Consider the following 24,455-nt stretch of genomic DNA (forward strand, 5'->3'; position numbering starts at 1 on the left):
TGTTCAGCACTTAACTTAGTAGCAGACTGGAAAACAAGATCAGCATGCACACACACTCCAGGAAGTAGTATAAGCCGCCCAGTAATGCATCATGGGGCGGAATTTAAAGGGATGCAATCAGTCCAACTCCATGACAGCTGAGAGAGGCTAACGAGATGAGGAACTTAACAGCACAACAAAGAGAACTCAAGGAGGAGGTTCTGAAAGGCCTCTGTCAGAGCTTCTCAGCTGTCTGGTTGTGACAGTACCCCTCCCTCTACGAGTGGACTCCGGACACTCAGAGCCCACCTTCTCAGGATGGGACCTATGGAAAGCCCTGATGAGACGAGAGGCCTTAATGTCCGTCACTGGGACCCACATCGTCTCCTCAGGACCATAACCCTCCCAATGAACAAGGTACTGAAGAGAACTGCGGACAAGACGAGAATCCACAATCCTAGAGACCTGAAATTCAAGATTCCCATCAACCATAATCGGAGGAGGAGGCAAAGGCGAGGGTACAATGGGTTGAACATAAGGTTTCAATAAGGACTTATGAAAAACATTATGGATCTTCCAAGTCTGAGGAAGATCAAGACGGTAGGCAACAGGATTGATGACAGACAGGATTTTGTAAGGCCCAATAAACCTAGGACCCAACTTCCAGGAGGGAACCTTCAATTTGATATTCTTGGTAGACAACCACACCAGATCACCAACATTCAGGTCCGGACCAAGCACACGTCTCTTATCTGCCACACGCTTATATCTCTCACTCATGCTCTTTAGATTATCCTGAATCTTTTGCCAAATAGATGACAAAGACGAGGAGAATCTGTCCTCATCAGGTAAACCAGAAGACCCCTCTCCCGAGAAAGTCCCAAACTGCGGATGAAACCCATATGCACCAAAAAATGGTGACTTATCAGAGGACTCCTGACGACGGTTATTTAAAGCAAACTCAGCAAGGGACAAAAAAGAACACCAATCCTCTTGATTCTCCGCCACAAAACAGCGCAGATATGTCTCCAGATTCTGATTGACGTGCTCTGTCTGACCATTCGACTGCAGGTGGAAAGCAGAAGAGAATGACAACTGAACCCCCAAGCGAGAACAGAAAGCCTTCCAGAATCTGGAAACAAACTGCGTGCCCCTATCAGAGACTATGTCTGAAGGAATACCGTGCAATTTGACAATGTGATCAATAAATGCCTGCGCCAGCGTCTTAGCATTGGGCAAACCAGGAAAAGGGATGAAATGCACCATTTTGCTAAAATGGTCCACCACCACCAGAATCACAGTCTTCCCCGAGGAACGAGGCAGGTCCGTTATAAAGTCCATGGACAGATGTGTCCAAGGACGGGAAGGAATGGGTAAGGGAAGGAGAGGACCTGATGGCCGTGAATGAGGGACTTTGGCACGAGCGCAAGTCTCGCAGGCTGCCACAAAACCCTCAACCGACTTACGAAGCGCAGGCCACCAGAATCTCCGAGCGATGAGATCCAGTGTGGCTCTTGCCCCCGGGTGCCCAGCAAGGACCGTATCGTGGTGTTCCTTAAAAATCTTGTGTCTTAAAGCGAGAGGCACAAACAACCTCCCAGAAAGGATAAAGATCAGGAGCCTCTGACTGGGCTGCCTGCACCTCTGCCTCCAATTCAGAAAAGAGAGCAGAGACCACCACACCTTCAGCCAAAATGGGACCCGGGTCTTCAAAATTCCTGCCTCCCGGAAAACAACGTGACAGGGCATCTGCCTTCACATTCTTAACTCCAGGGCGGAACGTGACCACAAAATTAAACCTAGAAAAGAACAAAGACCATCTGGCCTGTCTCGGGTTCAGACGCTTGGCTGACTCCAAGTAGGCCAGATTTTTATGGACAGTAAATACGGTAATAGGGTGTCTGGCTCCCTCTAGCCAATGGCGCCATTCCTCAAAAGCCAACTTGATGGACAACAATTCCCTATCTCCCACATCGTAATTTCTCTCTGCGGAGGAGAGTTTTTTCGAGAAAAAGGCACACGGTCGCCATTTGGCAGGAGAGGAACCCTGAGACAAGACCGCCCCCACACCCACCTCAGAAGCATCAACCTCGACTATGAAGGGTAAAGAAATATCAGGTTGCACCAAGATGGGAGCGGAAGCAAAACTCTCCTTGATATTAGAAAAAGCCTTACGCGCCTCTACTGACCAAGAAGAAAAATCTACCCCCTTTCTGGTCATATCAGTGAGTGGTTTAACAACAGAGGAATAATTCAAAATAAACTTTGTAATAATAACAATTAATAATAAACCTGTAATAATTGGCAAAGCCCAAAAACCGCATCAGCGCCTTCTGATTCTCAGGAAGCTCCCACTCAAGCACAGCGCGGACCTTCTCGGGGTCCATGCGAAAACCAGAGGCGGAGAGAAGAAACCCCAGAAATTGAATTTCTGGAACCGCAAACACACATTTTTCCAGTTTCGCATATAATTTATTCTCCCGCAGGATGAGCAAGACTTGACGTAAATGTTCCTTATGAGTTTTGAAATCAGGAGAAAAAATCTAAATGTCATTCAAATACACTAATACAAATTTTCCCATCAAATGATAAAAAATGCTGTTCACGAAATGCTGAAAAATTGCTGGGGCATTCATCAAACCAAAAGGCATAACCAAATTCTCAAAATGGCCCTCAGGGGTATTGAAGGCCGTCTTCCATTCGTCTCCTTCTCTGACCCTGACCAGGTTGTATGCCCCTCTTAGATCTAATTTGGAAAAGACTTTAGCCCCAACAACCTGGTTAAACAGGTCCGGGATCAGAGGAAGCGGATAAGGGTCACGAATAGTGATACTGTTCAGCTCCCTGAAATCCAGACAAGGTCTTAAAGAACCATCTTTTTTCTTAACAAAGAAAAAAACAGCAGCAACAGGTGACTTCGAGGGTCGTATGTGTCCTTTTCTCAGACTCTCAGAGATATGCACGCATAGCGATCCTCTCAGGTTGGGAAAGATTGTATAAACGAGATTTAGGCAGTTTGGCGCCTGGGATAAGATTAATAGGGCAATCGTACTCCCTGTGCGGGGGCAAATCCTGAACTCCACTCTCAGAGAAGACATCCGAAAATTCAGAGAGAAAAGATGGTACAGTCTTAGTAGCAACCTCAGAAACAGATGTCGTGAGGCAATTCTCTCTGCAAAAGTCACTCCAACCATTTATTTGCCTCGCTTGCCAATCAATGGTGGGGTTATGTTTAGTGAGCCAGGGTAGCCCCAACACTAGAGGAGTAGGCAAACCGCTAAGGACGAAACATGACACATCCTCAACATGAGCATCACTCACAATTAAACGGATATTGTGAACTATGCCCTTTAATGATTTCTGAGAAAGTGGAGCGGAATCAATAGCAAAAACCGGAATATCCTTTCCCAAAGTGTGCACCTGGAAACCATGAGTTATCGCAAATTGATTATCAATGAGATTGACCGCTGCTCCACTATCCACAAAAATCTCACAAAAAATGCTCTTGCTCTCTAGCGCCACCCTAGCCGGCAGGACAAAACGGGAACTACAAGCAAACGGAAAACCTTCAATTTCCGCCTCAACCCTGCCAATAGTAACAGACGGAACATTTTTAAAAGATTTTTTCCTGTTTGTTTCTTTATTACTCCCAGAAAACTGCCTGAATCTCCTAGAGGGACAAATATTTGCCAAATGATTTATACCTCCACAACAAAAACAAACCCTCCCATGCGAGCTGAATCTTCTATTGTCAGAGGCAATCAACCCCAGCTGCATGGGCTCCTGCTCAGAAGGGGCTGACAGCGACTGAGACCCCTGCTCACAGAATGGGACCGCTGCACTGTCCTGGGACTGAGTATGACAGGAAGGGGACATCTCTCCTCTCTCTCTAAGACGCCTGTCAATACGAACGGCCTGAGACATAGCAGAGTCCAAAGAAATAGGCCTCTCATGAAAGGCAAATGCATCTTTCAATCCCTCTGAAAGACCATGGCAAAATTGACTTCGGAGTGCAGCATCATTCCAACCAGTATCAACTGCCCATCTCCGAAATTCTGAGCAGTATATTTCTGCGGATTGTTTACCCTGGCATAATAGACGTACTCTAGACTCAGCCAGAGCAATACGATCCGGATCATCATATATCTGACCCAGGGCTAAAAATAATTCATCCACTGAACGGAGAGGCCGTGCCCCCTCCGGCAGCGAAAAGGCCCAGGACTGAGCGTTACCCCTGAGCAGCGATATAATGATCCCCACCCTCCGTTCCTCATCACAAGAGGAATGGGGAAGAAGGCGAAAATGGAGTTTGCAAGCCTCTCTAAAACGCACAAAATTCTCACTACCCCCGGAGAACGTATCCGGGAGCGAGATCTTAGGCTCAGAACAAACTCCATGAACGCAAGCTGAACCGGTCACTTGAAGCTGAGAAAAAGTCTTACGAAGATCAGCTACCTCCAATGAAAGACCCTGGAAGCGTTCAGCCAAAAGTGAAACCGGATCCATGCTTGAGATGGTTTAGGCGGCTTATAATGTCACGGACGGTGTACAGGAAACAAGACAAAGCAACATGCATATATGACTGAGTGGATCCAAAGCTAAGGAACCAAAAGGGAGACCCCTGCACAAGACCTGAGACTTTCCCTGGCTGCTCAGCCTATGCAAAGATCCAAGAGATACCTCGACTATATAACCCCTGAACACCCTACAATAGTGAGGGGACACGACCACCGGCTCCCTACACCAGACACGGAGGGAGTCAGGGTCACCTGGGATCCAGCAAACAGAAAATAACAGATAAACGTTCAGCACTTAACTTAGTAGCAGACTGGAAATCAAGATCAGCATGCACACACACTCCAGGAAGTAGTATAATAATAATATTAATAGTAATGCATTATGGGGCGGAATTTAAAGGGATGCAATCAGTCCAACTCCATGACAGCTGAGAGAGGCTAACGAGATGAGGAACTGAACAGCATAACAAAGAGAACTCAAGGAGGAGGTTCTGAAAGGCCTCTGTCAGAGCTTCTCAGCTGTCTGGTTGTGACACCCTGTTACAGGAGAGACCATGACAGAGACAAAGTACTAAAAAAAACTGCAAATTAACTTTTGGAATTAGTTAAAACTTCATGGTGGGACTCTGTATATAACGTGACACAGCATCCTTAATTTCGGGTGGCTTTCAAAGGACTTCTTTTGATACAGACTTTAATTGTGCTTTTTGGCGCATTCTTATTTTATAGGATGAGATCAACTTTAAGAACATTGGAAACTATTGTATACAGAAAAATTTGATATTTGTGAAAGCTCTCTCAGAAATTAGTAATAAATAGAAATATACAGAGGCTCTACTGTCAGCAATTTACGGATAGAAAAGTCCCGAACTATTCGCTGGCGAACAGTTCCCGGCGAACATGGCTTGTTCGTGTTCGCCGCGGCGGGCGAACATATTCGATTTTCAGTCCGCGCCCTATTCATCATCATTGAATAAACTTTGACCCTGTACCTCACAGTCAGCAGACACATTCCAGCCAATCAGCAGAAGACCCTCCCACCTCCTGGACAGCATCCATTTTAGATTCATTTGGAAGCTGCATTCTTAGTGAGAGGAGGGACAGTGCTGCTGATGATTTAATAGGGAAATTGATAGCTAGGATAATGTATTCAGTGTTCACTACAGTCCTGAAAAACTCATCTGATCTCTGCTGTAAGGACAGCACCCCAAAAAGCCCTTTTTAGGGCTAGAACATCAGTCTGCCTTTTTTTTTCCCTGTGTAATCTAATTGCAGTTGCCTGCCTGCCAGCATGCGTGTCAGACTCACAGCGTATACTGTGCCTGCTTGCCCAGTGCCACCACTCATATCTGGTGTCACAGAAGCTTGCATTTAAAAAATAAATAAAATACTTTAATATAATAGCAGTCAGTTGCCTACACGCGTGTGTGTTTCATGCCTTGCAAGTGCATAGTGTCACCAGTGCAACTCATATCTGGTGTCACAGTAGATTACATTTAAAAAAATATATAAAATTTTGACTGTGAAATAATAGTAGTCAGTTGCCTGTCACCAGCGCAACTCATATCTGGTGTCATCACAGTAGATTACATAAAAAAATTAAATTTTGCCTGCATGCGTGTGTGTTTCAGGCCCTGCAAGTGCATAGTGTAACCAGCGCAACTCATATCTGGTGTCATCACAGTAGATTACATTAAAAAAACAACAACTCTTTTGACTGTAATAGATTGAATAGCAGTAAGTTGTATGCAAGCGTGTGTGTCAGGCCTACAGCGTCTACTCTGCCAACTTCTGCCAGTGCACAGTGCCACTCATATCTGGTGTCACAGTAGCTTGCACGCATAGTACAATTAAACTAATCTAAAAAAATGACAGGCAGAGGCAGTCCACCCCGCAGGGGCCGTCGTGGCCGTGGTGCTGTGATTCCCTTTGGCCCCAGAATAATGCTCAGTGTTCAGAGGCCACGTACCCTGAACTCGAAAAGTTCTGAGGACATAGTTGACTGGCTAACACAGGACACCCAATCTTCTACAGCTTCCGCTCGGAACCTTGAAGCACCATCCTCCTCCAGCTCAGCTTCGGGCACCTCTCAAGTTACCACTCGCCCGCCTGCTGCCACCACCAACACTAGCACCACAGCTGCTTCACTTGATCTGTCAGAGAAGTTATTTACACATCAGTTGGAAGAAATGAGTGATGCGCAACCATTATTGCAAGAGGATGTAGATAACAGGGATGTCTGTCAGGCAGCATTACACAGATGGACGTATGGTGTGATGATGTTGTACCCGCTGCTGCTTCCTTTGCTGAGTTGTCAGATACAAGTGAAGCAGTTGATGATGACGATGTGTCCGTGGATGTCACGTGGGTGCCTGATCGAAGAGAAGAAGAACAGGGGGAAAGTTCAGATGGGGAGACAGAGAGGAGGAGATGAGTTGGAAGCAGGGGGAGGTCGTCGCAAGGAGCTAATGGCATAGTCAGACAGCATGTATCGGCACCCGGGGTCAGCCATACAGCACGCCAATCAACGCATGCTGTTGCCACCACCAGAATGTCGTCATTGCAAAGTTCAGCAGTGTGGCATTTTTTGTGTGTGTCTGCCTCTGATAACAGCGATGCCATTTGCAACCTGTGCCAAAAGAAACTGAGTCATGAGAAGTCCAACACCCACTTAGGCACAACTGCTTTGCGAAGGCACATGATCTCACATCACAAATGCCTATGGGATCAACACATGAGTACAAGCAGCACACAAACTCAAAGCCACCATCCTCCTCCTGGTCCAGCATCTCCAGCCACGTCAACCACTGCTGTCCTCCTTGCCCCCTCTCAACCACCCACCACTCCGCCTTGAGCCTTGAGCAGTTCCTGCTCATCTGCCCACAGTCAGGTGTCTGTCAAGGACATGTTTGAGCGTAAGAAGCCAATCTCACAGATTCACCCCATTGCCCAGTGTCTGACAGCTGGCTTGTTGGAACTCTTAGCCCGCCAGCTTTTACTTTACAAGCTGGTGGAGTCTGAGGCCTTCAAAAAATTTGTAGCTATTAGGACACCGCAGTGGAAGGTACCTGGCCAAAATTTATTTTCACAAAAGGCAATCCCTAACCTGTACTCTATTGTGCAAAAGGAAGTAATGGCATCTCTGGCACACAGTGTTGGTGCAACGGTCCATCTGACCACTGATACCTGGTCTGCAAAGGACTGTCAGGGCAGGTATATCACGTACACTGCGCAATGGGTAAACCTGCTGACGGGTGCCAAGCATGGAATGTGTGGCTCTGCAGAGGAGTTGGTGACACCGCCACGACTTGCAGGCAGGCCTGCTGCCACCTCCTCTACTCCTCCTACTCCATCCTCTTCGCTAACCTCCTCGGCTGAGTCCTCTTCTGCTGCTGCGTCTTGCTCCACATCAACTGCACAAACCCAGCTCCCCAGGGGCTATTCCACATCCCGGATACGACAATGTCACGCCGTCTTGGGGTTGACTTGCCTGAAAGCAGAGAGTCACACCGGACCAGCACTCCTGTCCGCCCTGAACACACAGGGTGATCAGTGACTGACTCTGCACCAACTGGAGATCGGCAAAGTGGTATGTGACAACGGAAGCACATTAAATTTGGGCAAGTTGACAGATGTGCCATGCATGGCACATGTGTGTAATCTGATCGTACAACGCTTTGTGCATAAGTACCCAGGCTTACAGGACGTCCTCAAGCAGGCCAGGAAGGTGTGTGGCCATTTCAGGCGTTACTACACGGCCATGGCGCACTTTTCAGACATTTAGCAGCAAAACAACATGCCAGTGAGGCGCTTGATTTGCGACAGCCCGACACGTTGGAATTTAACAATCCTAATGTTTGACCGCCTGCTCCAACAAGAAAAAGCAGTCAACGAGTATTTGTATGACCGGAATGCAAGGACAGCCTCTGCGGAGCTGGGAATTTTTTTGCCTCGTTACTGGACGCTCATGCACAATGCCTGTAGGCTCATGCGTCCTTTTGAGGAGGTGACAAACCTAGTCAGTCGCACCGAAGGCACCACCAGCGACATCTTCCCATTTTTTTTTCATCCTGGAACGTGCCCTGCGAAGAGTGCTGGATCAGGCCGTAGGATGAGCGTGAAGAGGAAGAGTTGTGGTCACCATCATCACCACCAGAAACAGCCTTATCAGCATCACTTGCTGGACCTGCGGCAACACTAGAAGAGGAGTCTGAGGAAGAGGAGTCAGAGGAGGAATGTGGCTTTGAGGAGAAGGAAGACCAACGACAGCAGGCATCCCAGGGTGCTCGTTGTCACCTATCTGGTACCCATGGTGTTGTACGTGGCTGGGGGGAACAGACCTTTAGTGAGATCAGTGAGGACGAGGAGCGGGACATGAGGAGCTCGGCATCCAACCTTGTGCAAATGGGGTCTTTCATGCTGTCGTGCCTGTTGAGGGACCCTCATATAAAAAGGCTGAAGGCGAACGACCTGTACTGGGTGGCCACGCTACTAGACCCCCGGTATAAGCAGAAAGTGCCTGAAATGTTACCGAATTACCGGAAGTCAGAAAGGATGCAGCAGTTCCAAAATAAATTAAAAAGTATGCTTTACACAGCGTATATGGGTAATGTCACAGCACAACGGGAATCTAACAGGGGAAGAGGTGAAAGTAATCCTCCTCCTACCATGACCATGCCGGCAAGGACAGGACGCTTTACAGACGTGTTGTTGATGGAGGACATGCAGAGCTTTTTAAGTCCTACGCATCGCCACAGCCCTTCAGGGTCCACCCTCAGAGAACGACTCGATCGACAGGTAGCAGACTACCTCGCCTTAACTGCAGATATCGGCACTCTGAGGAGCGATGAACCCCTTGACTACTGAGTGTGCAGGTTTGACCTGTGGCCTGAGCTATCCCAATTTGCGATAGAACTTCTGGCCTGCCCTGCTTCAAGTGTCCTGTCAGAAAGGACCTTCAGTGCAGCAGGAGGTATTGTCACTGAGAAGTCGCCTAGGTCAAAAAAGTCTAGATTACCTCACCTTTATTAAGATGAATGAGGGATGGATCCTGAAGGGACTGACAGTGGGCGATACATTCGACTAAAAAAGGCCTGATGAGATGAGCTACCTTGGGCTAAAAATGGTCCACACGCTGCTGTATTTTATCTCTGAATGCCGGATGACTTGCGTGACTTATCCGCCACCAACTAGGGTTCAAGCCGCAATGTTTTAGGGCACTTTCTGCCTGGGAAACATCAATTTTTTGGGCCACTACTACAGCAGCAGCTGCAACAATACCTAATTTGTCAGGCATGTGTTCATGCCTAATTTTTCTGGCCTCTGGTGCTGCACTGTGGCTGCAAATTTTTTTTAAAAAAAGACACATACATGTGTCAATTCCCCTTCGTGATTGTTACCTTGTTGTGGTGAAGGGGCTTGCGTATCACAATGAAGCGACCACCTCTATGAGTGTGTTGGCAATGGCAATGTTGGCACACCCCAGATGATAAGGTCGTTGCTTCATTGTGAACAGACCAAAAGCGATCGGCTGGATGATTTTGCATAGAAAAAACATTAATTTTCTTTGTGATCATCTAAGGTGATCATTAAAGCCTACTAGGCCAACAATGGGCCCACACTGCAGAATCATTGTTTTCTGGGTCATTTAACTATCACTACCTTAGCACGACCATGGGCTTTGAAAAAACCCCATCGCCTGCAATCTCCCAAACTTGCGCACGAGCACAGTCATCACTACACCAAGATTGACGCATAGAGGAATAAAATGTATGTCATAAGTGTGTCAACTATTGACAATTCTTTGCGGTTGTCCAAAATCTATTCCATACACGTCCCCTGATAGGGGACGTAACAGGGATTAAACTGATAGGAATAGTACTACTTAACACACCACTCATATCTGGTGGCACAGTACATTGCACGCGCAGTGCCCCAAATTGGAAGTAGGAGGACCAATCAAGCATCTTTTTCCATCTTCCTGCTCCTAAAATCTATTCCATACATGTCCTCTGATAGGGGATGTACCAGGGATTAAACTGATAGGAATAGTACTACTTAAACACACCACTCATATCTGGTGGCACAGTAGAGTGCAAGCCGTACGCACAGTGCCCCAAATTGGAAGTAAGAGGACCGACCAAGCAACTTTTTCCATCTCCCGGTTCCTAAAATCTATTCCATACACCGGCCCCTGATAGGGGACAAAACAAAGATTAAACTGGTAAGAACTGATTTTTTTAATAAAAAAAAAAAAGAGGACAGTCTCTGCGAAGCTGGGTATTTTTGGGCCGTGTTACTGAACGCTCATGCACAATGGCTGTAGGCTCATGCGTCCTTTTGCGGAGGTGACAAACCTGGTCAGTCAAACCCAAGGCAACATCATCGACCTCATCCCATATGCGTTTTTTCTGGAGCGTGCCCTGCGAAGAGTGCTTGACTAAGGCCGTAGATGAGCATGAAGAGGAAGAGTTGTGGTCACCATCACCACCAGAAGCAGCCTTGTCGTCGTCAATGCTGAACCTGCGGCAATGCAGAGAGAGGAGTCTGAAGAAGAGGAGTCAGAGGAGGAAGGTGGCTTTGAGGAGGTGGAAGACCAAATACAGCAGGCGTCCCAGGGGGCTTGTTGTCACCTTTCGGGGACCCTTGGTGTTGTATGTGGCTGAGTGGAGGAAGAGACCTTCAATGACATCAGTGAGGACAAGGAACGGGACATGGCTAGCTTGGTATCCAACCTTGTGCAAATGGGGAGTTTGCGGTTGTGCAAATGGACTGTTTGCGGTGCGTTAAACGGGGAGTTTGGTCTGTCACTGTGAAGCGGGAGTAACCCTTACACTACCTAATCGATACAACATCATACCTGATGATATACACACACTGGATGTTTTAAAGCACGTTATTCCAAACAATTTAGGAATGTTAGGTGATTTATGCCCTTTATGTAGTAAAACCCGACTCTGCGTCAACTATGTAATTTTCCATGGGAGTTTTGCCATGGATCCCCCTCCGGCTGTCCCACAGAATGTTGTTCCCAGCCACCACTACTTTTCGAGGTGAGCCATCCTTTCCCTGCTCAACCAAGTGGGGGGACAAAATCAGATGTGCACTGCGCAACGCCATCTGTGGAAAGGTCCACCTAACTATGGATACTTGGACCAGTCAGTAAGCACGGTCAGGAACGTTATATCTCCCTAACAGCACACTGGGTAAATGCAGAGGCGGCTGGGCCTGAGGCAGATAGCAGTTTGGCGCAGGTCCTTCCACCACTGAGGATTGCAGGGCACTTCAGTTTGCCTCCTGTTGCTTCCTCTTCCTACTCCGCTTTCTCATCCTCTACCGGCTCCTCATCCGTTCAACGTAACTGTAATGTCTTCTCTTCAGTAACCATTGCATAGTTTTTGTTAATCTGTGTTCATATGTGTGCCTACAGCGCAATCTAGTGACCTTTAGCTGTAAGCGCATTGTCTGCCTTGTTATAAACTATGCATATTCATTAGGTCACCTGACTTCCTGCTCGCAGGGCTTTGTGGGATAGAGACAGGCTCCTTCTTCCATTTTCCTTCACCTCTTGGAAGGAGCAGCTGCACATTATGTGTCTCTTTAATAAAGCATCGTCGGTAAGGGATTATTTAATGTTTTCTTATAAGCTTTGTGTACATTGTGCTGTACATTCAGTTCTTGTATTTAAATTTTTTCTTATAGTTTACCTTATCTACTGCCGGTTAATAAAACTACAGATTACAGAAACAAGTCTTAACTTATTAACTAGTAGAATGGTGATATCTGCCTGTTGAACTGCATATAGACTCCGGGGGTACAGGACAGTAAGACCTTCACCACCAACTTCAGCACAGCCAGGGGTAAACCACAGTAGGCAGTTTTTAAACTTATCGGTTTGGGGGACAAACCCCACACTGCGCAGGAACTGTGGACGGGCATGGAACAACAGACCGATGAGTGGTTGGTGCCAGTGCGCCTCAAGCCCGGCCTCGTGGTGTGCGATAATAATCGTAGAAGCTCTGGGACTAGCCGGTTTGACGCACATCCCTTGCCTGGTACATGCTGATTTTGGTGGTGCAGAGGTTCCTTAAAAATTACCCCGATATGTCAGAGCTGCTGGCAAAAGTGCAGGCCGTTTGTGCGCGCTTTCGGTGTTCTCACCCTGCTGCTGCTCGCCTGTCAGCACCGCAGCATAACTTCGACCTTCCCGCTCACCGCCTCATATGCGACGTGCCCACAAGGTGGAACTCAACCTTGCACATGCTGGTCAGACTGTGCGAGCAGCAGCAGGCGATAGTGGAGTTTCAGCTGCAGCACACACGGGTGAGTAGCTCTGCGGAACAGTACCACTTCCCCACCAATGACTGGACCTCCATGCGAGACCTGTGTTCCTTGTTACGCTATTTTGAGTACTCCACCAACATGGCCAGTGCCGATAATGCCGTTCTCAGCGTTGCTATCCTACTTCTTGAAAAAACACTTCGGGTGATGATGGAAGAGGATGTGGCACAGAAGGAGGAGGAGGAAGAGGGATAATTTCATATGGTTTCCGTCCAGTCATTCACAAGTGGCTCAGAGGGCGGATTCCTGCACCCACAAACACCAGGTACACAATTGTCCAGCCAGGGCACAGTTCTGGAGGATTATGAGGTGGAGGATGAGGAGATGGAGGAGGAACCTTGTTCACAGCAGGGTGGCACCCAAGCCAGCTCATGGCTATCACTTGTGTGTGGCTGGGGGGATACAGAGGACACAGACGATACACCTCCCACAGAAGACAGCTTTTCGTTGCCTCTGAGCAGCCAAGCACACATGAGCGATTACATGCTGCAGTGTCTCCGCAACGACCGCCGAGTTGCCCACATTCTAACTTGTGCTGATTACTGGGGGCCACACTGCTGGATCCCCATTACAAGGACAACGTACCGTCCTTAATTCCGTCACTGGAGCGTGATCATAAGATGCACGAGTACAAGCGCACGCTGGTAGATGAGCTGCAAGTGACATTCCCACCAGACAGCGGGGGCACAGTGGAAGCACAAGGCGAAGGCAGAGGAGGAGGAAGAGGTCGCCAACGCAGCTGGGGCACCACCAGCACCTCAGAAGGCAGGGTTAGCATGACCGAAATGTGGAAAAGCTTTGTCAGCACGCCACAACAACCAGCACCACCAGCTGATATGGAACGTCTTAGCAGGAGGCAGAATTTTACCAACATGGTGGTGCAGTATGTGTGCACACGCCTACACGTAGTGAATGACGGGTCTGCCCCCTTCAACTTCTGGGTCTCCAAATTGGGCACATTGCCTGAGCTTGCCCTTTACGCCTTGGAGGAGCTGGGGGCGTTATCACAGACAAGCGCAGCCGCCTCTCTACAGCCAATGTGGACATGCTCACGTTCATTAAAATGAACCAGGCATGGATCCCATAAGACTTGTCTGTACCTTGTGCAGAATAGACATGTATACCGGCCTTACCCAGCCATTATTATACTACAATGCAATTGCTCATTGTTGTATTTTTGATATTTCCTACTCTTTTGAGGTGTACCCTAATAAAAAAATTATAATATTAAAAACCAAAAACCAGTGTTGGCTACCTCGTCCTCCTCCACCGCTGCTTCCACCTCCACTGCTACGTCCTCAGCCTCCTCAACCTCCTATTCTATATGGACCTCCACCTCTTACATCAAGATTTTTATTTTATTTTTTGTACGTATTTTATTTTATGTCATTTTACTAATTTGTCAGGTGAAATTCACAAATTTTTGGCTGTGATATACCCCTGTTCTACCTAGTAGACAGGTTCATAAATTTCACAAATTTTTCTGTTACATTCTTGGGTGACATTTTAAAATGTTTGCAGTGAATAAATCCCTGCTCTGCATAGGTGACAGGGACTGACATTTTTAAAAATCATCTGTTCCATTGGTGGGTGACATTAACCCATTTCTGGTGATGAAAATCCCCAGCTCTGCATAGGTGACAGGGACTTAAAGAGGACCTTTCACCAGGAAAAAGTATGTAAACTGACTCAGGCTATCAGCTGAGCGCTGCGATTGGCTCTACACGTCGGTATAGTCAGTTTATATACTTTTTTCTGATGAAAGGTCCTCTTTAAATTTCTAAAATTTGTCTTTAATTGGCCCTTTCCTTCGATCCTTCTGCTTGAATTATTTGTCCCTCATTTCAGCTTGATCACATTGCAGCCATTGACCTCCCTTGGATGTGGTATCCCTTTCTCACGCTCCCTCTCTGGCGTGGAACCCTGATTCGCTGCTAACCGTGATCAACATGGTAGGCGCAGAAAAGAACATCGGAAGTTGATAGAACAGATATCCAATTGGATCATGGACATCACGGGGACGTGCGACATAATGGAGCAGTATGTGTGCAAATGCCTACATGTACTCACTGATGGGTCTGCCCCCTTCAACTTCTGGGTCTACAAATTGGGCATATGGCCTGAGCTTGCCCTTTACGCCTTGGAGGTGCTGGTCTGCCCTGCAGCCAGTGTATTGTCTGAACTTTTTTTAGCACGGCTGGAGGGGGATATAACAGGTTATATTTCCCAATGTTTTGGGAATTTAAACAAAAAAATAAAAAATAAAAACCAAAAAGCAGTGTAGGCTACCTCCTCATCCTCCACCGCCGCTTCCACCTACACCGCCACATCCACCGCTTCCTCAACCTCTGTAACAATGGCAGCTGGCAGCCCCCAGCATGCAGCGCATCCTGCTGTGTACCTCAGTCGAACTGCACACAAGGCTCCTCCTCTCCGCTGCAGGCTCCGGACCCGCTTTCCTGCACTGTCGCAGGCGGCGACGTCTTCAGTTGCACCTTGTAGGAGCCGCACGCATCCTGTTTCTTTAACTATTTAAGGACATAACCTTATTTCACCTTAAGGACGAGGCCATTTATTGCAAATCTGACCAGAGTCACGTTAAGAGGTGATAACTTTGTAAAAAATTGCAAATTTCCAAGTTTCAATTTCTCTACTTCTATAATACATAGTAATACCTCCAAAAATAGTTATTACTTTACACTCCCCATATGTCTACTTCATGTTTGGATCATTTAGGGAATGATATTTTATGTTTTGGGGATGTTACAAGACTTAGAAGTTTAGAAGCAAATCTTGAAATTTTTCAGAAATTAAAAAAAAAATTTTTTAGGGACCAGTTCAGGTCTGAAGTTACTTTGCAAGGCTTCTATAATAGAAACAATGCAAAAATTACCACATTCTAGAAACTAAACCCCCCAAGGTATTCAAATCTGATTTTACAAACTTTGTTAACCCTAAGGTGTTCCACAAGAATTAATGGAAAATAGAGATTCAATTTCAAAATTTCACTTTTTTGGCAGATTTTCCATTTTTATATTTTTTATTTTTTACAAAGCAAGGGATAACAGCCAAACCAAACTCAGTATTTATGGCCCTGATTCTGTAGTTTACAGAAACACCCAATATGTGGTCGTAAACCGCTGTACGGTAACACAGCAGGGCGCAGAAGGAAAGGAATGCCATATGGTTTTTGAAAGGCAGATTTTGCTGGACTGTTTTTTTTTACACCATGTCCCATTTGAAGCCCCCCTGATGCACTCCTAGAGTAGAAACCCCAAAAAAGTGACCCCATTTTAGAAACTACGGGATAGGGTGGAAGTTTTTTTGGTACTAGTTTAGGGTACATATGATTTTTGGTTGCTCTATATTACATTTTTTGTGAGGCAAGGTAACAAGAAATAGATGCATTGGCAAAGTTTTTTTATTTTTTTTACGGTATTCACCGTAAGGGGTTTTTATTTTTTATTTTTTGTTATTTACAACATTCATCTGACAGGTTAGATCATGTGGTATTTTTATAGACCAGGTTGTCACAGACGCGGCTATACCTAATATGTATACTTTTTTATTTATTTATGTAAGTTTTACACAATATCATTTTTGAAACAAAAAAAATAATCATGTTTTAGTGTCTCCATATTCTGAGAGCCATAGTTTTTTCAGTTTTTGGGCGATTATCTTAAGTAGGGTCTAATTTTTTTGCGGGATGAGATGACGGTTTGATTGGCACTATTTTGGGGTGCATATGACTTTGATCGCTTGCTATTACACTTTTTGTGATGTATGATTAATTTTTTACGGTGTTCATCTGAGGGGTTAGGTCATGTGATATGTTTCTAGAGACAGTCGATACGAACGCGGCGATACCTAATATGTATACTTTTTTCCCTCCTATTTTACCAATTTTTTTAAACTTTATTTGGGGAAAATGGCGTTTTTGTTTATTTTTACTTGAAACGTAATTTTTTTGGGGGGAAAACTTTATTTTGTAAACTTTTTTTCACTTTTTTTTTGTCCCATATTGGGACAATTTACGATGCATTCCAATACTTCTGTATTGGATTGCATTGGCTGTATGTGTGTATTACTCATACAGCTTCCGGCCTGGCACGTCACAGGAAGGCAGCGGTGATGCCTCAGGAAGGCATCGCACTGCCTTCCATGCCATCGGGTCCCACCTACAGCCGCATGGGGACCCGATGGCATAGCCGCCCGCTGGATAAGGTAAAACCGCAAACCTGAATTGACCTGCGGTTTGTGGCGATCGCCGATGCGGGGGGGTCATTTGACTGAATGATTTCAGCGGACATCCTGTTGCGATTAACCCCCGCTGCGCCGCAATGCCGTTTTAAAATTAGGACGTACCGGTAAGTCCTTGGTCCTTAAGGACTCGGCAAACATGGCGTACCGGTACGTCCTAAGTCCCTAAGGGGTTAAACTCCAAGTCGGGGTACTACATTCTGAAAAACATATCTTTCTATGTCCTGCCGGATTCAACGGACACAGTGATTCTGGGATTGCCCTGGCTACAGCAGCATTCTCACATCTTAAACTGGCATACAGGGGATATTCTCAGCTGGGGTACTCAGTTCATTCTTCCTGTCTGTTGGTGGTTCGCCCATTGTCTCCTCGTCCAGTGCCTATTAAACTGTCTTGTCTGCCTCCGCAATATGTGGCATATGAGTTTGTTTTCTGTAAGAGGAGGGCTGAGACTTTACCACCTCATTGGTCTTATGACTGCCCGATCGATCTTCTACCTGGGGCTTCTCCACCTCGCGGAAGGGTTTATCCGTTATCTCTACCAGAAACTCAGGCTCTGGCCGAGTATGTTAAGGAAAACCCCAGAGGGGATTTATCCGAAAGTCTGCCTCTCCGGCGGCAAGAAAGACGTGGCCAAGAAAGACGGGTCACTCCGTCCGTGCATAGATTATCGTGGGCTGAACAGGATCATGGTCAAGAACAAGTACCCTCTGCCTCTGATTTCTGAACTGTTCGACCTTATCCGAGGCGCCCAGATATTTTCCAAGTTGGATCTGCATGGTGCGTATAACCTGATCCGAATCCATGAAGGCGATGAGTGGAAGATGACGTTCAATACCCATGATAGCCACTATGAGTACCTGGTCATGCCGTTCGGCCTATGCAACGCTCCGGCAGTTTTTCAAGAATTTGTGAACGATATCTTCCGGGACCTGTTGTACAACTGTGTAGTGGTGTATCTTGATGATATTCTCATCTATTCCCCGACTTGACCACTCACCGGAAGCAAGTGCGCCTTGTTTTGCAGCAATTACGGGAGAATGGTCTGTGTGCTAAGCTCAAAAAATGTGTCTTTGATCAGTCCACCTTACCCTTCCTGGGATTCATTGTTTCATGCTCTGGTCTACAAATGGACCCCGACAATGTCTCAGCTGTCCTGAACTGACCTCCTCCTCAAGGTCTCTGTGCCATTTAAAAGGTTCCTGGAGTTTGCCAACTTCTATAGACAGTTCATCCCAAACTTCTCTTCCCACACAGCTCCTATTTCTGCTCTGACGAAGAAAGGGGTGGATGCAAAGAAGTGGACCCCTGAAGCTGAGTCTGCTTTCCTGCATCTTAAAGACTGCTTTGCCGCTTCTCCTGTTCTCTGTCATCCAGATCCCTCCAAACAGTTCTTCCTTGAAGTGGATGCTTCCTCTATTGGAGCAGGTGCTGTCCTGCTACAGAAGAACTCCAAAGAGAGATTTGTCTCGTGTGGTTTCTTCTCCAAGCTCTTCTCTTCTAAGGAAATAAACTATTCCATCGGTGATAGAGAGCTGCTGGCTATCAAGATGGCCTTGGAAGAATGGAGATACCTTCTGGAGGGGGCTCTGCATCCTGTGGTGATATACACTGATCACAAGAATCTGACATATCTACAGTCTGCACAGCATCTAAATCAACGTCAGGCTCGATGGGCACTTTTCTTTGCCAGATTCAATTTTCTTCTGCATTTCCGACCGCCTGATAAAATGTAAATGCACTTTCCCGTTCTTTCGACCCAGCGGTTCAGATTGAAGAACCTCAACATATTATAGAATTGTCTTGTCTGATTTCTGTGGCGCCACTCCGCGTGAGAGATATTCCTCCGGGGAAGATCTTCGTTCTACAGGCCAAGAGGAGGAAAATTCTTTCATGGGGACATTGCTCCAAGTATGCTGGTCACCCTGGGATGCGTAAGACCCTTGATTTGCTGTCCCGTCACTGTTGGTGGCCGAACCTACCAAGATGTCCGGGAGTTTATGTCTGCCTGTACTTCCTGTGCCTGCAACAAGGCTTACCGAACAAAACCCACGGGCTTGCTACTACAGTTACCCATTCCTGAAGTCCCCTGGCAGCATATCGCTATGGACTTTATCACAGATCTCCCGTCCTCTGCTGGCTGTTCCGTAATCTGGGTAGTGGTAGACAGATTTTCCAAGATGGCACATTTTTATTCCGCTTCCTGGATTGCCTTCTGCTAATTGATTGGCCGGTCTGTTTATAGAACACATCTTCCGCCTTCATGATCTACCTCTGCACATTGTGTCTGATTGCGGGGTACAATTCACTTCCAAATTCTGGCGAGCGCTCTGTGAGCTACTTGAGTTCAAGTTAGATTTCTCTTCTGGTTACCATCCTCAGTCTAATGAGCAAGTTGAACGAATTAACCAGATCTTGGAGAACTACCTACGTCACTTTGTCTCTGCTCAGCATGATGACTGGGTTCGGCACCTGCCTTGCACATAATTCTCTTACAACAGCCATTCCGAAGAATCTACAGGCTCTTCTCCCTTCCATATAGTGTATGGACTTCATCCCCGTGCTCCTTTATCCCTGTCTGCATCTTCTGAGGTACCAGCTGCTAATTCTTTGTTCAGAGACTTCCTCAGCATCTGGAGACAGACTAAGGACTCTATCTCTCAGGCAGTTACCCATATGAAGAAGAATGCAGATACCAGACGTAGACCACATCCTCAGTTCTCTCCTGGCAACAAAGTCTGGCTTTCCTCCCGGAACATCTGCATGAAGGTACCCTGTTACAAATTTGCTCCCCAGTTTCTGGGCCCATTTGAGATCCTAGAGCACATCAACCCTGTTTCCTACAAACTTCGGTTGCCTCCTACCCTCCGGATTCCAAACTCCTTCCATGCATCTCTCCCGAAACCATTGGTCCTCAACTCCTTTTCCAGAACCCCCTCCACCACTACTTCCATTCCTAATGGCGAAGAATCTGAATTTGAAGTACAGAACACCCTCGATTTCAAGGTAGTTGGTGGCAAGAGGTACTTCCTTGTAGACTGGAAGATCTATGGTCCTGCGGAACGTTCCTGGGAGCCGGAGGAGAATGTACATGCTACGAATCTTCTCAAAAGATTTTTTCACCACATCAGGACCAAGAAGGGGAATGAGAGGGGGGATACTGTAACAATGGCAGCTGGCAGCCGCCAGAGTGCAGCGCATCCTGCTGTGTACCTCAATTGAACTGCACATAAGGCTCCTCTTCTCCGTCGCAGGTGGTGACGACTTCAGTTGCATCTTGTAGGAGCCGCACGTGTCCTGTTTCTTTAAGGGTTCATGTACGCCCCTGATTATGCCTTCTCTCCAATCCCGGCCAGGCACCACCTTTATAAGGGTGCTTCCCCCTTCCTGTGATACCTGAGCAATATTGTAGTTCTCTATAGCGAAGGTTCCAGCTTGTAGTTCCTGTGTTGTCATCCCCTGATGCCGACATTAGCCTGTATCCTGACCTAGACTCTGCCTGATCCTCCTGCACCTCTCTGCTCTCAAGTGTATGATTCGGATTGTCGACCACGCCTCTGTCTGCTGTTCAGCTTGTTACACCTGCTGCACCTGAGCTATTCAGCTCTGCTGTTCTAACACCTCCAGTTCTGCTTAATTACTAACTCAGCTCTGCTTCATCTGTCTTTGCTGCTGCGCATCTTCCATCCAGAAACAGCTCCCTCCACCTGCCTGTATCCCTAGTGCTTGCACCGGGGCATTCTGCTCGGCCAGCTGCCACTTAACCGGGACCACTCTTGCGGTAGCGACCTGGTGTCTCCCTTGCAGCTAAGAACAGCTTCCGCATCTTGGAGCGGGATAAAGGGTGAAGACCAGGGGGAACACTTAGATTCCGCTCCCAAGTTTGGCCCAAAGCCAAACCAGTAAGTGGCACAGCGGGTCCACACCAGTTGGAGTGTTACAACCTCCTACTCCATATGGACCTCGTCCTCCAAGATCAAGATTATTTTTATTTTTACGTATTTTATGTTATTTTAAGTCATTTCACCATCCACATTTGTTTGCAGAGCATTGCCATGCTCTTAACCACATTTTGCTTGCTAATCATCAAAAGTGCTGGATTGTGCGCCTATTTGTATAACCATCTAAATTGCTATATCCTGTGGATATTTATGCATATAGTATGCCTAGATGAGTTACGTGACTTCCCTGGTTTTATAATTAGATTCCATAATCCCTCTTTGTGTTAAAGCCTGTGACTGAGAATTCTAATGTTTCTCTTCATAATGTGTCTAGGGACAGGAACTTTATAGTATACAGTATAATCCTAATTTCCAATTATAAAAAAGATATATATATATATATATATATATATATATATCATAATAGAATTTGTTGACTCACCAAACACAGTTCTAGCTGGCACCGACTCCCTGTTCAGCCAGAATGACACTTGGGACAAGATAACTGTCATTATGCATGGTAGGTATGTTTGAATGACAAAGTATCCAATCTTACGCTTTAAGTGGAAGTGTGTTGTCATAACAATGTATTCACCTAAGAGGCAAAAATAAAAATAACTAATAAAAGTAATTATGATATATACAATATGTTATGTCAAACAAAACAAAGTAAAAGATACAGATGGTCGTACAAACAAGATTGAAAGCATCAATACACAACTCTCTGTTCTGTACCAAAATGTATTTTACTAGATATTATTAAAGGCTATGTACATTTTGAAATGGAAAATGAAAACATTATTTTCTTTTACATATGGTATTTGCTAAAGTTGCATTATGTTTCAGATTGCAATCTTCATTCATTCATTCATTGATTCTTTCATTCTAAACTGCTCCTAATTTCAGAGTTTTCTCAGCCGTGTATGTATTTTCCTTTCTACAAACCCCCTTCTGCTGACAGACATTGAAGCTGAGGAGTGTGTGCTTTCCTCCTCCATACCACAGCACCAACTGCCATGTGTGCTCTATTCTCTTTATACACAATGACATAGCCTGTGTGATTCATCCCCTTCCCATGTGTGCTTTGCCCCAATCTAAACACCTCTGTTTCAGTACAACTTATGTGATCTGTATGTCCTAAATGCTTGGCTTTTCTCTGTTTCCATAGCCTGATCCACCATGTACATCCTCCTCTTGCTCCCTGCTGCTATCAGGAAAGAAGAGGAGAGCAGAGAGACTCAACACAGCTCAGTACAGCATTCTATCAGATCTATGCTATAAGCACTAGAACAACAACTGTTTGAGAAAGTCAAGCAGACTAGCATAACAATTATTATTATTTTATTTTTTTATGAAGAATATTTAGAAAGTTACACGATTTTGCATTTAGGAAGCAACTGAACATAGTCCTAGCACTTTACAAATCACTAGTCAGACCACACATGGAGTACTGTGTACACTTCTGGGCTCCTGTGAACAAGGCAGACATAGCAGAGCTGGATAGGGTTCAGAGGAGGGCAACTAAAGTAATTACGGGAATGAAGGAATTACAGTACCCGGAAAGATGATCAATATTAGGGTTATTCACTCTAGAAAAAAGACAACTGAGGGGATATTTTATTACTATGTATAAATATATCAGGGGTCAGTACAGAGATCTATCCCATCATCTATTTATCCCCAGGACTGTGATAAGGGGACATCCTCTGCGCCTCTAGGAAAGAAGGTTTGTACACAAACATAGAAGAGGATTCATTTTTATTTTATTTTTTACTTATTTTTATTGGTTTCAAGACAACTATCAAGAGGAGCATACATCACTTGCACAAAAAGATGCAAACCATTTTCATATGATACAGCATCTATTGTCAATATGTCCTGAATATTTTTTTTTTTTTTTAAACTTCCTCAATGACATAACAGATTCCCTCCCCAACCCCCCCAACATCCCTATTTGCCATCTGATAGATATAACAATAGTTTGTAGTATTTTTATTTATTCCACATTGAGGTGGCAGTGACACAATCTAAATATCTCGTATTTGTAGCTTTCCCAATGTGCTCTTTAATTGGGCATTTGGGTACCATTTTGTATGCTGGAATGGAGACATTAACTCTCCGATTTCCCCCTCCGCTAGATTAGTTTCAATAAACTTTCTCCATTTTTTAATGAACTTGGCTGTCGACTGTTCTTTGTGTCGTTCTAGCTCCAGTCTCTCCATGTATAACATTTGCCTCATGGTTCCAATTACCTCATCCCATGTGGGGATATCTTTTTGTAGCCAATGTCTTAAAATGGATTTCTTAACCCCTTCTCAGCCACCCCTACCCCCATTTCGTCAGCTTGGTTTAATGGAATACCTTGAAAAATGCATTGTTGTGGGTTGAGTGCCACTTCCACTCCGCATACGGGCCGAATATGTGTAATAGCTTGAGTCCAAATAGGCTGTATGTTCGGGCAATCCCACAGACCATGTAAGAGTCCTGCTCTAGCTAATGAACATTTAGGGCAATGTCTTAAATAATGAACTGGCGCATCCCGGTATGTCAGGTCAAAAGCATAAGTAGTCTTATGCATGATTCTCAGTTGGGTTTCCCTCCATTGTTCGTTATATAGCTTTACGAATGTGTTTGAAACTGTTCCAATTTAATTTTGCGAGGTGCAGTACATTTAATTCCCTTTTCCCAGGTAGAAAAAGTTCTTGCAACAAGCCCCAAAGTTTGTGTATCGTGGAGCTTGCGGTACAAGTCTGATAAAGGGAGTATGGATTTGTTTAGACCCAGTAAGGCTCCAAACCAAGCCAGTCTGTCTGGATCTCCCAACTTCTCCGCCTGTGCCTTGCAGTAGGAGCGTACCTGGTAAAAGGGAAGGAAATGGGACGAGGTAGCCCCGTACTTGGTACGGAAGTCTTCCCATGACATTATATTCTGTTTTGTGCTGTCTAGAATATCCTGTAGAGTTGTGATGCCTCTTTGTTTCCCTTCCGGGTTAAAGGGATAAAGTTGGGAGCGATGTGAGAATGGTCTATTGAAATTGGACAGTAGCTTGCCTGCCTTGTTCCCATATCTAAATAGCTCCACTTTCTTACGTTCCCCAAACCACTTAGCTTTCCTTTCCATGCAGTAATCAAAAGTATGCTTGTCTGTCATCCAAAGTAATTTATTGGCTTCCGTGGGGTCATGTACATAGGTCGTGTATGCTTCCCTTAGGACTTTGACAGCTTCTTCATATTTGTTATTTACATATTTTTTCTTCCCTGTTGAGTAGGCTATAATATGTCCCCTCAATACCGCTTTAGCCACATCCCAGAACAGGCTAGGGTCCTGTTTATGGGGCTTGTTATCCTGAGAAAACACCCACCACCACCCCCTTAGTCTATCTACAAATTCTTCATCCCTCATAAGGTGATGCGGCAAC

General features: G+C 45.7%; 1 protein-coding gene across 4 annotated transcripts in view; it reads right to left on the bottom strand.

Annotated features, from left to right (window-relative positions):
- Positions 1-24,455, bottom strand: part of LOC122946423 (gamma-aminobutyric acid receptor subunit alpha-3-like) — a 489,200-nt gene that overhangs the window by 30,482 nt on the left and 434,263 nt on the right. For all 4 annotated transcript variants that reach the window (XM_044306046.1, XM_044306045.1, XM_044306044.1 and 1 more), the window contains one exon: positions 21,480-21,632. In XM_044306046.1, coding sequence (XP_044161981.1) covers positions 21,480-21,632 — 153 coding nt within the window. The remainder of the gene's footprint in view (positions 1-21,479; positions 21,633-24,455) is intronic.

This window comes from Bufo gargarizans, chromosome 9 (assembly GCF_014858855.1).
Source record: "Bufo gargarizans isolate SCDJY-AF-19 chromosome 9, ASM1485885v1, whole genome shotgun sequence".
Classification (NCBI taxonomy): Eukaryota; Metazoa; Chordata; class Amphibia; order Anura; family Bufonidae; genus Bufo; species Bufo gargarizans.